General features: G+C 44.9%; 1 protein-coding gene across 1 annotated transcript in view; it reads left to right on the top strand.

Moving 5' to 3' along the window:
• LOC147898057 (Adaptin family protein) overlaps positions 1-8,431 on the top strand; it is a 28,632-nt gene extending 20,201 nt beyond the window's left edge. The window contains exons 11-12 of the mRNA XM_087378863.1: positions 6,159-6,302; positions 6,406-8,431. Coding sequence (XP_087234989.1) covers positions 6,159-6,302; positions 6,406-7,572 — 1,311 coding nt within the window. The 3' untranslated portion in view covers positions 7,573-8,431. The remainder of the gene's footprint in view (positions 1-6,158; positions 6,303-6,405) is intronic.
• Positions 8,432-16,948: the final 8,517 nt, after the last annotated feature.

Raw genomic sequence — 16,948 nt, 5'->3', positions numbered from 1 at the left:
GATGTAGGGCCTGTACTCTAAACGAAATGCTTGGTCATCCCGTCCCCTTGTTGCACCTAGCGGGATCTGGAGGAGTGATAGTAGAACTGTGTCTGACATATCTCTGTATCTTGGCGGTCCAAACTTGTATACTCATATCTATCTGCCAAGCAATGTGATCCCGGATCCCGCACTTTGAGACGCTCAATGGAGGCCTAGTCCAGCCTCAGAGCCCTCTCCCGTGCTTGTAAAAGTCGTCGCAGACGCAATGCCTGGGATTGCAGCTCCTTGTTGCTCCTCTGAATCGCCTCCTTTATCCACACAACCCATCCTCCCTCTGAACTGTTGACCGGCTGCCTCCAAATCTCTTTCACCGCCTCCGGCACTTCTTGCTTCTATAATAGTGAGTCAAGGATGCGGATCCCCTTTTGGGAAGCCCTTGTCGGGGCTGCTCAAGCTATGAGATTGCTGGGAAGGGATTTGACATCGTGGTACTTGCCAAAATACCAGTGGCTCCACCCCTATGCAATGCCCGGTTTCCCACATAGAAACAATTGAGCCTCTCTAGGAGTCTATCGTGTGTGCCCTGCCTGCAGGAAAAACTAAGGCTACTTGGAAGCATGGAGAACTCCGCCTCTCTCCAAGGGTCTGTGTTGTCGACTGTGAAAATGAACTGCTCCCAAGTACTCTTCTCTACCGCCAGCATCTCTGTGAAGGACGCACCCCCCTATTTGTCCTCCACATGCTCTAGATTGTTGAAGTATCCAACAATCCAAGGAGAGACTCTCCTCCAGCTGTCTCTTCTAGAAAGCAGGGCATTGCTGTCTGCACGCCTAGACATAGACATTCAAGATGCCTATCCTAGAGTCGCTCTCCCTAGTCGAAAATATCTGCAAACACTGCCTGAGAAGCTGAGATGTAAACTCCCAAACTCCTACCTACTATTGGAGACCACACCTCTGGGCCTCTCCCCAGCAAAAGATGATGACGCCGGCTGATGTTTGTTGCTGAAAACATATGCTCATGAAGCAGAAGGAAATCCACTGATCTCCCAACCACTGTCCTCTGCTATTGTGGCTACTGACGTGCACTGTTGTGGGGCCCATGCATGTTCCGAATCAGGAGTGTCCAGCTCATGAAGAAGTAGCTTGAGGAAACAAAGCTCTCTTGTGACTAGGAGCCTGCACTGCTGTATTTGATCGTTGAGATTTCGAGGGGGGTTTGGATGGGGAGTAGTTTGCATCCGTGTGTCTCTGTACCAAAGGCATAATAGGTTCCACACCAATCTTGAGGGCCCACTGCATCATGAAGGACACCTCAATCCCTAGATTGGCTGTAGAGACCAATGCTGACTTGCGAGTAGTGTCTCTTGTCGAAGGCGGATGATGCCCATGGCATAACTTGTGCCGTGTCTCTCAGAGGAGAAACCTAGCTGAGAAGTAGCCGAGTTACCATGGTTGATCCACATGTAGGATCGATAGGCAAAGAGAGAGTGTAGGTAGCAAAGAGTCGATAGAGTCTGTCACGTCAAAACTTAGATAATGAAAAAATCTAAGTACAAGGTACTTGTACCTAGACCTAGGACTAAGTGTCCTAGGTGTCACATTGGACTAAGTGTCCTATGTGGCCTAAAAGGCACTAACACCACAAGTGCCTACACATATGCCTACAAGGCACATACCGTGGCCTATAGGGCATCACTAGAACCACCATAAGATGGCCTACAAACCCCCCTCCATGGGATGGGCTGAAGTACTCTAGAAACGTCTCAGAATACCTGGTATTTTCTGGTCATGGTGGCACACGTTCATCCAAAAGGATATAGCCACCTATGAATGTACAAGGGATGTGAGATCATGTAACAAAGGGAACCAAGTGTAAAGCCTGTCGGAAGACTTCGAACTTAGGATGAGGAAGTGCCTTTGTAAACATATCTGCTATGTTGTCCTCTATGGGAAGATAGGACAACTCTATGTCTCCTGCTGACAACCGCTCCCGAACATAATGATAGTGAACTTCAATATGCTTGGTACGCGCATGAAACACTGGGTTACGCGCAATGGCCAAAGCACTCTGGCTGTTAGTGTAGACAATAGTGGAGGATGTTTGGCAAATACCAAGATCTGTAAGTAACTGTCGAAGCCAAACACACTCTACTGTAGCGGTGAAAGCTGCCCTGTACTCAGCCTCACAGCTAGACGTGGCAACTGTTGGTTGCTTCTTGCTGAGCCAAGAGATACATGAATTGCCAAGCAAAAAACAATTGCCAGTATGTGACACTCTGGTGTCGGAACATCCTGCCCAGTCACTGTCCGTGTAAGCATGCATGGTAAGTGAACCCTGATCACCATAGAAGAGGGCTAAATCCTGAGTGCCTCTGAGATATCTGAAGACTCTCTTCATTGCCTGCCAATGCTGTGAACTGGGCATGTGCATGAATCTGCTGAGCTGAGATACTGCATACTGCAAGTCAGGTCTGGTGACACGTCCCAGCACTCCTGAAACCTCTGATCTGCAAGCAAACACAAGAACACACACAACTTGAGAAAACTGAGTAGGCTGCTCACCACCCAACCATGACATCTAATTGATCGGAGGGACCGGTTGCTCACTTGCCGGGATCATCATCATGATTCTTCTTTATGCAGATGACGTGGCATTCTTGTCGTCCACACCCGAGGGGCTCCAGCGACACCTGGATGCACTGCAGGCTTTTTGTTTATCCCATGATTTGGAGGTCAACCTTGGCAAGACCAAGGTCATGATCTTTAACACCTCTCGAGCAAACATGCAACGAAAGCAGTTTACTTTTACTTTCGGTGGGTCACCAGTTGAGATCGTATCCTCATAGACTTACTTGGGGGTCATCTTCTCTAGCCCGATCTTCACGATGAGACCAGCGATGGAGGCCAGATTGAGCAGGGGATACGCCTCACTGGCTCAGCTAGAGAGACAATGCTTCCACTCCCACTTCCAAGACCCTCGGACCAAGGCTCTTCTCTTCGACTCCTTGGTCCAACCAGCCGGTATGTATGGCAGCCCTTGTTGGGGGCCTGACATGTCAGAGATAGAGTGGACACGGGTGGAGCTCCTGTAGATCCTCATGCTCTCACGGATGATCCGAGGGAAACCGTCTGTACCACATCACATCATTCAGGCCGAGTTTGGTGCTTCTCCACTCCAGCTAGATGCAGCCTTTCAAACCATTATATATCTACATCGGGTTAGATCATATGGGACTGCACATCAGGGAGACAGAGGTTGCCATGGTTGGCTCTCGATTCCTACATGAGGTTGGCAGCAGAGGGAGACGAGCGATGCTGGTATGCACGGACTCACAGATGGTTTGTGAGACTAGGGTTCCACATCGATAGGATACCTCCTTTTCAGTACAGTTTAGATGCCCCTCCGGTACTCCCACCCACCATCCCGATCGGGCCACACACCAATCAGGTCATTCGTGAGGATCTCCTGCAGCTACACACCTTTAGGACCTGGTTGGAGCTGGGGGAGCTTCCAGTGAAGCTGAGTTTCTACAGAGATTACTGTCTTCGTATTTCGGAGGAGGGATTCATCACACCACTGGGGTACATTGAGCTTCATATGCCTCACTCACTACGGATCTTCATCGTACAATTTCGGGTATCATCACACCGCCTCCGCATAGAGAGTGGCAGAGCAGAGGGGATTCCTAGGGAGCATCGCTTATGCATATTGTGCGACTGTCAGGAGGTCAAGTCGGAGGAGCATTTTATTTTCAGGTGCCTAGTGTACTAGAGATCCGAGGTCGTTACCACTGCGTCTTCAGAGACAGCTCTGGGCTCCTTTCCAGATTCCTCGCCTACCCAAATCAGAGATGCCTCGCGGCCTTCATTCACGAGGGGGTCCGACACAGAGAGTACTTACTCAGGCGACGGGGCTTGGCCACATCATCAGACACCTCTCAGAGCAGGATCACAAAGTTTTTCCCATCAAGTGACATTGATCGTCCAATCTCTAGCCGTAGACGTGACAGAGACCCCGACCCGACGACCGCAGTACAACACACGAGACAGCGAGGGGACACACAGATCACTCTAGGGGACCTCCTGTCATTGTTTGGACCCGGGATACGTCCCACAGGAGTCACGGTGGCTTTGATCTTGCGTCGAGCCTTGTCCAAGAGATCGAGATGTACAACACCTCTTGACGGGCACCAACGTCCCATCATCGGCTATGCACCAGCAAGGGCGACATGACATACGGAGGATTCCGCTCCGCTCCAGTCCTTTTCTTTTCGTTGTTAGCGCAAAAAGTAGTGCTAGCTTTTCTTTTCATTGTTACATCCAGATGTATTTGATTTGATTATGTATTTCAGACTTAGGATTTAGCATGGGTGATGATGCTCGTTTCAGTAGCTCCACCCTTACTGTGATTTGTATCAGGTTTTCTTTCAGTCTCATAGACCCATCGGTCTTCCGAAGACTCTAATAAAATTTCTTTCTTTCTTTCTTTCTTTCTTTATTAATTGGAGAACTGCAAATGGGATACACAATAGATTCAACTTCCCTTCGCATATTGCACTTCGAAAGGGCATCGATACGACAAGCAATAATCCTGTTGGGCTTTGCTCTCACCTCACAAAGCAATAGGCATCCAAATTCTTGCATGATGAAGCTTGAAGTTGTTACTAGCAACCCGTGCGGGGTCACACAACTCCCTTGACTGCCTCAGGTGTCCACTGGATTACTGATATGCCCAAGCAATGGGTGAGAGCATGAATGATCAGCCTGCAATCTTGGGACCTTACACTCTAACTGGAAGCATCCACTGTAAAGCACTCCAACTGGAAGCATCCACGTAAACCACCTTGCCAACAAAGTCTCTCCAAGACAGCTCACAACAAAGGAGCAGGATCAAGCAGAAGCAACCAGCTTGTTGGTGAATCTGGGGGCATCCAACTAAGCTCATACACGAGCTTGTGCAACCCATTCTCAATGGTGCATTATCCGGCCTGTTCATCAGCATACCCTGCCCGTACAACAGCATACCCTGTCCGTACAGCAGCTTATCCTGCCCGTACAACAGCTTACCCTGTCTGTACAGCAGCTTATCCTGCCCGTACAACATGTCGTTCAGTAGCAGTCTGTACACAGCCTGGGAGCCTGTCAGCCGCACTGGATACTGCAGTTCTTTACACAGCCTTGGAACCTGTACAGCCTGTACTACAGCTCCGTACAGTCTTGTGAAGACCCATACTATCAACCTGAAGCTCCACGGAGGATGTTGGCATGGAGCCCGAGACCCAGTTGTCTGCCAGACAAAATTCCCTGTTCCCTTGTCTTCCGTCGACCAGCCTTCGCTATCTTCCTCCAGGTGCTTCCAATTGCCCGTAAGCCGTGCATGTAGCCTTCGAAGTTTGTAGTAGGTGCCACATGGCACCTTCGTTTCATTTGCCCCCATGCCCCCTCTTGTGAGGCACTTTTTGGGACCAAACCAATGGTCCAACCTTAGATCCTTAGGGCCCTTTGCCCCCTCTTTGGACCAATCAACAAATTCACATTCCTAGGAGCCTTTACACACCTAGCAACCCATGGCCTTGCCCATTATTTTACCAGGGTCCTACCCACATGCGAGCTCGAAAACTCACGCCCTCGTGACAACACAATCTGTGCTACCGCGATTGCATGGATCACACATCCAATCATCCAATCAAGATCATATTGCAATATCTCAATATGCTGATCACTCAGATCCTATGGCAAGTATAACAGCCAATTCGCTCGAACTGAGAAGCGGCACCAATTGAGAATAGGTCGATCGTGTCGCCACCTATCACCGCTTCTTTACGAGGGTACCTGACCTCTGAGTTTCACCTGAACCTGGAATCAAAACTCGGAGATGGTTCAAACTCTGGTGGTTATTGCGGATCCAATGTTGGCCATACATTCTGGATCCAGTGTTCACTGTACAGTCAACAGAGCCTGCCTCTTGTTCCTTACATTTTACGTGTGTTGTTCTGTTACAGCTAGCCTAGCTATCATGGCATGTGCAGCATGTCATGTGGAGAGGCACATGTATACTTTTCTTCACTCTTTCATTATTGTTATGATGTTTCTTCTTTATGTATCCCAGCAACGTATGGTGTTTGACAACCAAACTTCAAAACAAAGTAACACACCTGTCTTGGTTTTGGGCAGTGCCAGTCTTTCATTGATGAGCTCTCTGCCTCACATTCGACAGACTTGCAGCAACGGGCATATGAATTACAGTCACTCTTTGGTTTTGATGCTGATATCGTAGGTGCTGTATTGCCTATGGATGCAAGTTGTGAAGATATTGAGGTATCCTTGTTGGTGAAGCTTTATTTACTTTTGAGTATTTGCTTTTGTCTATATGACTATATTAGCATGAACTTACGACTCGGTCTTTTCCTATCAATAACAGGTGGACAAGAATCTATCATTTCTAAACAACTATGTTCAGTCTATGCTCTCTAAGGGAGCCAAACCATATATCTTGGCAAATGAGAGGCTTCAAACAGGTGGCCTGGCATTATGGACGAGCCAACACGATGTATCTACTGCTGCTAATCAGTCTCTCCGATTTGATGCATATGAGAAGCCCAAGATACCAACTCCGTCAATAACTCCTGTTACGTCTAATGAAACTGATGATTACAGAATGGATCGTAGTAGTGGAAAAGCTATGTATTCTGCTCATCAACCCTCTGTAGCTCCAGACGTGGATATATTCAATCCAGAGAGTGCACGGTTGCGCTTAGAAGGAGTACAGAAAAAATGGGGACGCCAGATGTACAGTACTTCATCAACGTCATCTGCAAGTCATGAAAGGAGTAATGGGTCAAGTACCTCTGATGCCGATAAAAGCTTGCACAGCAGAGGAAACACGTCTGTTAGCTCTCAGGAACCAAAATACACAAACAAGATCAGTCAGCGACCGGAAATTTCACCTGAGAAGCAAAAACTTGCAGCTTCCCTTTTTGGTGGCCGTTCTTCAAAACCAGATTCAAGTGCAAAAGTTTCTGGGAAAGGTCATAAGCCTCCTGGTCAGAAAAATCATCTGCCAGGAAATAAAAAAGTTGACATGGTGGCATCCACAGACACTTCAGCGCCTGCCAAAAAGCAGCCTCCTGCACCACCGCCTCCAGATCTACTTGATCTGAGTGAGGAAGAACCGCCAGTTGTTTCTCCTAGTGACCCGATGAAGGAACTTGAGGGGCTACTTGATGTACCAGTTTCTGTAGCTTCTTCAAAGCCTGCTACAGCATCTGTAAAATCATCCAGTGTGGATATTATATCTTTATATGGAGCAAACTCTCTAACGCATGGGAACAATCACAGTAGTATGGTAGATCTGATCACTGGCTTGGCATCTGGTAAGCCTACTATGGACAATATGACAGGATCTGGAGGACAGTCTGCAAGCTCAGGGGTAACGTTTCCAGCAGCAGCTCTTCCAGGACATTCCGTACCTTTAGCCAAGAAAGGTCCTTCAGCAGAAGATTCCATACAAAAAGATGCTGTATCACGGCAAGTGGGAGTCACACCAACTGGCCCTAACCCTGACCTGTTTAAAGACCTGCTCAAATAGAATGCACAAGGGTGATGATACTGAACTTTGGAACAAATCATGCCAAATGAATGTTGTATGGAGCAGTTTTTGTTCCTACAACAAGCCGACAGCTTAGAATTGAGGATTGACATGTCAGACCCACCATTGTGGATGTGCTACTTGCTTCATTTCATTTATGGATGCTTTTGCAAAGAGCCCAAGCCACTGGACACATCCAATTTCGAAGAAGTTTATGATGAAACATGCTAGCGGATTTTGCCTGCCAGATAGTTAGGGATAGAGCCTTTAGGTGCACTCATTGGTGATTTGCCTTGATATGGCAGTGGCTGAATGCCTGCAACCTGTATTACTTGGGATATTGGAATTCTAGAAGCCTTGTGGATGCAGAAATATCACACATGAGGATCTTACTCCTAGTTCCTGGAGATTCATATCTTCACTTAGATTACAAAGCCTCCAGAATGCACATTGCACATGCAGCCATGTACACTGCATGTGTAATTGAGGATGCCAGTTGATCTGTAACCTTCATGGAGATAATTATATTTTATAGACGACTCTCTAGTAGGAGCAGACATGCATGCCACAGGTGTAATATGATGCGAATTGTTCACGGTTTTTTGAAAGAAGATGTTTACTATAGGAGCCTCTAATTGAACTAAGGTGTCGATTTTACTGCGATGAGACTTTTGGCGGATGCACAAAATGTGATGACATTGATAATATAAAGACTACAATGTGTAGATTGACTTATATATATGATTTTGGGTAAACATGTGAGCAGTGCATTTTCAGAGTCCTGTACATGTGGGAAAGATACAGACCCTGCTGTGCATTGTCTTTTACCAAGCTCTCTGGGCCTGTTTCAGCCCATACATATGTTACCATCTTAGGAGTACAAGTTGAGTAAACTACACATTGCTCACCTTCTTACTCATGTTGTAATGCCAAGCAGTTTACCAATTTAATTCGTTTGTTGGATAAAAGAAACAGTAAGAGAGAGAAGTTTCTTGTCAAGGTTTTTCTCACTGCTTCGGGTGATCCTGGAGCAGGTGCCAAATTCCTTTAGACATTGTGTTGGTCTATGTTAACAATGAATTCCTCGATCTGTGTGAATATTAAAAACACAGGCATGTGAATGCTCGCAGACTAGCTCATAATGCTATGTGGTCTCCTTAGAGCCGGGGTATAAATAATAGTCAGATGTTGACAAGGATGCTTCAAAGTTGGGGCTGCGGTTTGGTCGTAAGAGGCGCAACCCAAATATGCCATGTGATGATGCTAGCCATTGTGCCCCAGGCGTCATCCTTTGGAAGGGTGCTGTTAGACATTGGTGTGACCTTATGGATCGATTGGTGCACTCACCTCCCTGCTCATTGAGTAAGCAAGATATCTAAGTAGGGGAAATCACCTGAATCTAGAAGTAATGCAAGTCCTATTTGAGCCAAGCTACAATCCCCAAATTGGACAATTGCCTAGTGTTTTGTAGAACATGGGAAGATCCGTTTCTAGATCTTGTAGGTTGTGACGGCTAGCGACCTACGAGCTGCCCCCTCCCCCTTCCTTCTCAGCCTTCTCACCCCCCTCGCCTTGAGCCCCAGCAGGGGCTGCTTGCCTCTGAGCCCCTAACGGGGCTATGCGCTGCCAAACGAGTGCGCGTTTGTCACGGGCCCCCTGCCAGCCTTTCCCAGCACCTCCAGCTCTGGTTCCCGTCCGCTCCCCCGGGCCCAGCTTGGCCCAGTGCGCGCTGCAGAGGTGACCAAAACCTGCCAAGGCCCTGCCCGCCGTACGGGCAGAGCGTCAGTTCGCTACAGCTCTACGCGAGGGCACCCATAGGCGACCCCCTTCATTCCTCGTTTGGTGCTCCCCCAACAGGTTGGCATCCCTCTTCACATTCCTGTTGGAATGGTCACCTCCCCATCTGTAAGCCCCCATATGAGGAGAGCGTGGGGGAGGGAGACCTAGGGCAGGATGTGCCTCAAAAGAAGAGAGGAGGGTACCTGGCTGATCTGCAGGAGCATAAGGCGGAGCAGAGGACAGCAATAGGGACCCAAGAGAAGAGGCCATGAGCTCACGGATGATGTCAGCAACAGTACGGAACAGTACGGAGCTGAGGCGCACACGTGTGGGCAGATCAGGGAGCCAAGAAATAGCGCAGCATAGTGGGGGTCTATGGGCAGGTATACAGCCTGCAGCAGGGTCTCCAGCAGCAGCAAAGGGGAGCCTAGCAGCAGCCCAAAAAGGGCCTGGCTAGGGCCCTTATATAGGGCTGGTTGGGCTGAGCCAACCAGGTCTGTCCAGTCGGCCCATTTAGGGCTGGCTGGTCGGTCCATTTGAAAGGGCCTTGAGCCCTATAAAAGGAGAGGCCTTGGGCCTCATTTCATATCCAGCAGCAAGCAATCCAGGAGGCAGAAAGGAGCAGCAGGAAGCCACCCTCTGGGCCTATATCTAGGAGGTGAGAGGGTGCTTGAAGGGCTGCAGACTTAGCCAGGAAGGGCTGGACCTTGGCTGTCTTCTAGGGCAGCAAGGTGCTGAGATCATTATCACTTGGAGCAGCACAAGTACCAGCAGAAAGGAGCAGCAGGGAGCTCCTGGGCATTACTATCAGTCTTCCGCTGTGCGTACCCTCTGTTGGGTCATTTTTAACAATTCCGGCTTCGACTAAGGAGGTGTAGGTGGCTCATTGGGCGTCATGGTGATCTACACAGCCAGTCCTAGGGGCTGGCATCGGGTGTACAGCCGAACTCAAACATCCTTAGTGGTCGCGTGTGCTCCCCTGAAGGGCTGACCACTTAAAAAAAAAAAGATCTTGTAGACTATGGGGCAGCTCCACAGGTAGTGTCAAATTGCCTCTTGACCCTCGCTATGTAGTAGCAACATGTACCATTTCTCATCATCTACTCGATCCACATACCTATGATAGGCTGCCATTTGCCACTAGCCAAAAGATCTTCCATGGATGTGAGTGGTCCAAATCTGTGACCAATAGAGTGCACTGCAATTGGAGTCTTTTTCTTGAGCCAGTGTCTCACACACAAGGTGGTCCAAGGGGAGGGCACACTTAGCAATGCGGGTGGTATATAAGAAGGGAATAAACAACTTTTGCTCGATATGTGGAGGCTATAACTACTCCCCTAATGAAGGTGGCAGTTCTCCCACAACCAGATTCACCACAGTGCATGGTCCCATAGGCTCCCTAGAGAGAACATCCCACTGCTTGCCTTGCCATCCAACCACTATGAACCTTGTCCATCCTAAAGAGTACTAATCTTTGATATCATGGTACACGATGAGGGGCTCAAATTAGAGCACGTCATCCTCATATTGCAAAACGCAAGCCCATAAAGTGTAGTAATAGTATTAGACTTTCAAGGGGGCCTCAGTGTAGAAGAATTATCCTTGCCTAAGTGTTGCCCAGGTCATCCTCCACACCAACCCAAGGTTGTAAAAGTCTCCTCCAACAATCCAAGAACCAGCAAGTGACTCGTGAGTTGGCACAAGAGTGGTCCTCTTTGTTGACAAAAGGCTAGATCCCCATTAGGAAAAAGGGGAGCTCATTTTGGGGCCTTTTCGCCAAAATGAAAATTAGCTCTCAACCAATGGCCAGAGGGCCAACGTAATGTTCGGAACATTACAAAAAATTGGGAAAATTCTAGAATGTTAGAACAAGAAATAATATTTTATGCATATACAACTGTCAATAACAAATAAAAAAATCTTTTAAAGATACAAGATTCAAAGTTTGACAATGTCTTATTAAAAAAAGATCATGGATTGAAACGTGGTTCCCTCCCCAAATTACTCTCCCCTCCTAAACTACTCTTCCCCCCTCCTTCCCCCCCCCCCCCCCCCCCCTCTCTCTCTCTCTCTTCCTTGTACCCTCCCTCCTAAACCAATTTCTTGCATGCTCTTGTACCTATAGGCATGTTGAGTCGTGCTTTTTGAAACTTTCAAGGACTCAAATATGCGTTCCTTCCTAAACTTCTTCTCCCGCTTGTATTTCTCTATTTCCATCCATTCTTATTCTTTGACATTGAAGATGTTCAATCTCTTACTTGGATTGTCTTTTTGGAACCTTCTTGTGGCAATGGGAAATCAGAACTTACATCCTTATATGAAATGTTCTGTTGATCTAGGTATCGAGGACCAAAGTAGAAACGTGAGTGTTTTTCTTTGACAACTTGTTTCTTTCAGTTTACAAATGCTCTGGTTTTTTATTGGATTGTTTTCGACAGGGTGCCTTCTTTTGATTTTTTAAATGCTTGAGTTTTAGATTGGATTGTCTTGGACAGGGTAGAAGGTGCTAGTGGTGAGGACAACCAAAAATGCCAAAAAAATCCAAGTGTTTTCTAACTTTACCTTGCCGTCTTGCCATAAATGAAAATATAATTTTCTCTTTGGCCATCCGATGATGGAGTGCTAATCTGTTTGCCTTGTCGATTTGTTCCTTTGGATTGTCAGGAGTTGGATTCTTTAGATTATATTATCTTCTTTAAGTTTTCAATGGCACTTTACTGCAATTGTAAGAAGCGTTGTGTCAATCAAAGTGTCTGGGATGAAGATATAACGTGAGAACTTTACCTCATTGACCTGTGTCTTCTATTTCTTCTCTATAGAAATTACCAACAAGGCCACTGCTGAAGGTCAATTGCAAACATTGATTGTATCAAAAGGAAGTTGGGTGCTAATGTAACCTGATAGAAAGAGGAAGAGATGACCAAGCAACAAATTTTATACATCTTGGAAGGGTAAGGTGAGAGATTTTAGGACAAAAGACGGGAAAAAATAAAGGATTTTAGGACAAAGGATGGGAAAAAAACAAAAATGGAAATATTGATTCAGCATGCGTACATGGATTAAGAGCTTGTCTTGTTGGATCATCCAAACTATCTTCCGTAGCAGGAGACCAAATTGTAAGTGACTTCTTTGAGAGTTTATATAATTTAACAAAAAAAAAAAGCTTTATATTTGGCCCACTTTGTTTATTTTTTCCCTTCAGATATATACCCTTCATCCTATGAGTAGCGGCAATCGACGAAATATATACCCTTTAGATATATATCCACTTTGTTTATTTTTTCCCTTCAGATATATACCCTTCATCCTATGAGCAACGGCAACCGACGGAATGCATTTTAGGATTCATAGATGTGTTACATGGATCTATAGGGGAATTGCAATATCCAGGTAGATCTGCAATGTAGCTTGCTCAATTAGGTATCTATTTCTATGATCATTTTTACCAACTACTGGATAAGGACAACACACATGGTGTGTTGAAAAAACTAGACCTCCTAACATGGAACACCATTGATTGGCCAATTCCTCAAGGTAATGTGTCAGAAAGCTATAGAGCCCAAGTTGTTTACGAAAGTACAACACTCTTTGCGGCTAGGGATTGCTACTAGAATTTGCAAAATAAACATTTGCATGCCAATCACAGTTTTTGTCGAGCTATTCAATCATTTGGCAATTAAAGTTTGCAAAACAATGCTCAGTTATCAACCCAATGGCACATAAGAGGTTCTTAACTCCTTAAATGATGGCATAAGATAACATCCAACTCATTATACTGTGAGGTTGTGCCTAGCTCGATACAACTAAAATACATGATTGCGACTCATAATATTATATTTTCTTTTTTCTATAAACATAGTAGGTTGATTGGAAATGAACATATAACATTAGATTAAGATCTAAACTCATTTGGTTCTGACAACCAATTAATTGACATTACAGTTCATGATAATGGAAACTTGGTGAGTGTTATATCACTTAGATAAAAATGTACACTCACCCAATTGCACCACAACATTCATATAGAGACAGAAGGAAGTGTTTCAATAGGATTTGCATTTGTGCTCAATGACAAGAAGGTAAACTTCGAGTGTTTATTTACTTTAATATTTATGGTTTCTTAATTAAAATTATTGATTTGTAACCACTACGTGTTAACAGGTTCTTCTTCTGAGTAAAGTCCAATCCAATGCAGAGAGATCCATAATGGGAGATAAATCAAAATTGAAAATTAAAAGTACTAAAAACCAATGATTTTGTACATGTGAATGACAGGAAAGTACATGTCTATCTACTCTATTGTTAAAGTCAAATAGGATGCTAATTCTTTATCTTAATCAGAATTTTCTTTTTAGGCTGCTCTTGTGTCAACAATTGATGTTGTGGGGTTCCTGAGATGGAAGCTAATTATAGAGGCTCTTCCCTTGAGTCTCCAAGTTATATGGGTGCATCGGCTAAATAGAGACTATTACTACTTGGATACAAGTTGATAGTCAGACACAATAGTCTGCTCATCCTTTGTAATTTCTAACAAAGAGTAAGAAAAACAAAGATTTAATTATCTTTTGTCTCCCACTGGGATCTGTACAATGACATTGTTAATATATCAATTGCAATGCACTCTTTGGTTGTAGTCTCTGTAGCGTATGTGCTTTTAAAATATATTTCTTTATAAATGTTGTTAAAATATTTTGTCATATTCATGAGTCAACTCTCTCTCTCTCTCTCTCTCTCTCTCTCTCTCTCTCTCTTCATACACACACACACACACACATGCACGCACACACACACACACATACATACATACACACACACACACACACACACACACCCACACACACACACTTACATACATACACACATACATAAATAAATATGTATGTGTGTGTATGTATGTATGTATGTGTGTGTGTGTGTGTGTGTGCGTGCGTCACACTTACATACATACACACATACATACATAAATATGTATGTGTGTGTATGTATGTATGTATGTGTGTGTGTGTGTGTGTGCGTGTGTGTGTGTGTGGGGGGGGGGCCTTTTATAGAATCCAATTCGACATACCGGTCGATATGTCCACATATCGGCCGGTCTTCGTGGCCAATGCATGCATGCCACACGTTCGGACCGTGCACACCGATTGGTGTCACACTACACCGATTGGTATTTTCTCAAGTATTTACCGGTCACTGTGGTGATTCACCGTTCGACTTCATTTACGTATTGCTTTACTTATATCGTGCTAGTTCCTTTAATGTGATGGTGATTGCAAGTAATGTGCAACTCCTACAGCAGTTAAAAGACCAGATAGGAGACCAGCTAGAGGGCAAAACGGATGGTGCAGTAGGTGCTTGTAAGGAGCAACACATGGACCATATCTAGGACAAGGAACCACCTTAGAGAAACGCAAGGAGGCTATAGGAATTGGCGCAACAGGTTTGGGACAAGTACAGTGGGGAAGGGGCTGCAATGGGTGGCTCCCTTGCCCTTATGTAGGGCGTGGATTGGTTGGTTGGGTGACCTAGACGTGGTGAAATTAGGGCAAACATATAGCCTTGGAGTAGGGAATCTACTAGACCAGGTGGTACAGTATGCTATGGGCCTAGATGCGGGGTTGCAAATAGGGAAACACCCTGCCCTTACATAGGGCCTACAAGCTATTTGGATGGCCAATAGAGTTGGCCAACACACAGGCCAAAAAGGGCAACCTACAACCCCATGTATGGGGAGCTGTGGGGTCGGTTGGGGACAACCTGAGTTGGCCAAAAGGAAGGCCAGGCCAGTCAATTTTGGGGGCCTCTTCGGGCCTATAAAAAGGGATCCTGTGTGTGTATGTATGTATACATACATACATACATACATATACATGTACATGTACATGTACCATGTACATCTACATCTACATATACATATACATATACATATACATATACATACATACACATAGATACATACGTATGTAGGTACGTACATACGTACACACACACACACACACACACACACACACACACACACACACACACACACACACACACACACACATATATCATGACATGGCCATGGAGATAGAGGGTACAAACATGACAATTAAAAGAATTTCATATCTATTACAATCCAAAATCATCCCTCAAGGAAAGTACAATGTGCCATCTAGTCATATTCTCAACTCATACTTGAGGCTGGCCCTCAGTCTCATCATAGGCTTACCTAAGGAGGGTCTTGAGGTTGGTCCTCCATTATAGGCTCATCGCGAGGAGGGCCTTGAGAAAAGTGCTGGTCCTGAGGATCTTGAGAAAGTTGTTGATCTTGAGGGTCTCGAAAAAATTGCTCATCTTGAGGGTCTTGAGTATCCTGACATGGAGGGTATACTGTAGGGCCTTGAAGTGGACGCTAATGGTCCTGCACCTACACATCAAGATCCTTAACATGGAATCTTAGGATCGTGACATGGAGAGTATAGTGTAGGGTCCTGAAGTGGAGATTGGGGTCCTTGCACCTATATGTCAGGCTCCTTAACCTACTCTGGTATGACCTCTCCCATTCTCCATCTTTCTGCCTGCAAAGCCTTTTCTTTTGGTATAGGGAAAGCATAATCATCGAGAAAGCATTATCGGGAAGCTCCAAAATCTTTCTCGCTCTAAAGTTATATACATAGGATGCATCATAACTATCCTGAGTCATTTGTGCAAATAGTAAAAAAAATTTAGTTTCTTATTGTCAGATATCAAATTTCAATATATGAATGGAAAGCTAATGGTACTTACATCTGATGGTGGAATGTTGTATACGAAACTATCTAGAATGTACTTTGTATTAATCATAACCCTTCACCCACAAGAATGTGATATTTTTCCTGTGGTGTTTGTAAACCATTAGGAGATCTTTAGTTTAAAGCTCTTTGGATAAAGGTTTAAAACCAATGTTCAAAGGACAAAGAAGAATTCCAGTCTTGCCTACATGTGCAAGGGTTCAATTCCACCTAGCTTATTGGGATTTTGGGGCAATGATCCAATTCAACAATTAATCTCTTTAGAGCATTGTAGTTGACATAAATCTTATTAGCAAGAAAGAAATCCTCTATTGAATTTCGAAATCAAGATACTTGTTGTTGGCAATGGAGAACACATAGTGGTCAATCTCCCTATGAGTATGTTCAATGGATTTGAAACAAAAGCACCCATGCGATGATATCGAGTGCTACCAAACTCCAATGGTTGCTACATTTAAAGATGCATATAGAGATTAGACTTTGGAGCTTTAATAGAAATATTGAAGCTTCTATAGAGCATAAATGACTATCACTTACTTTGAGTGGTAGGGGAGGATCACCACAGAAACTATCTTGAAATACAAAATATGAACCATTTAACAAGCTGATTAGATGGTTCTCAATTTGAAAGAGATTTCGAGGTCCACAATGTGTACACCTTGTTCAACAAAATCATTTAAATTTTTCTTGAGTATGTTGCATAATCACTGAAGTAGTTAAGAATGATACTAAAAATTGTTGGCTATCTAAAGTGCTACCAAACAAATAGGTGCTTTTATGCAATCCTTTGTCACCTCAAACTCCCTGATTGAAGTTGGATCCTCAAG

Source organism: Dipteris shenzhenensis, chromosome 9, assembly GCF_047967505.1.
Source record: "Dipteris shenzhenensis isolate YYH24624 ecotype China chromosome 9, Dip_SZ_1.0, whole genome shotgun sequence".
In the NCBI taxonomy this organism is placed as follows: Eukaryota; Viridiplantae; Streptophyta; class Polypodiopsida; order Gleicheniales; family Dipteridaceae; genus Dipteris; species Dipteris shenzhenensis.
This window is presented reverse-complemented; position numbering and strand designations above follow the sequence as displayed.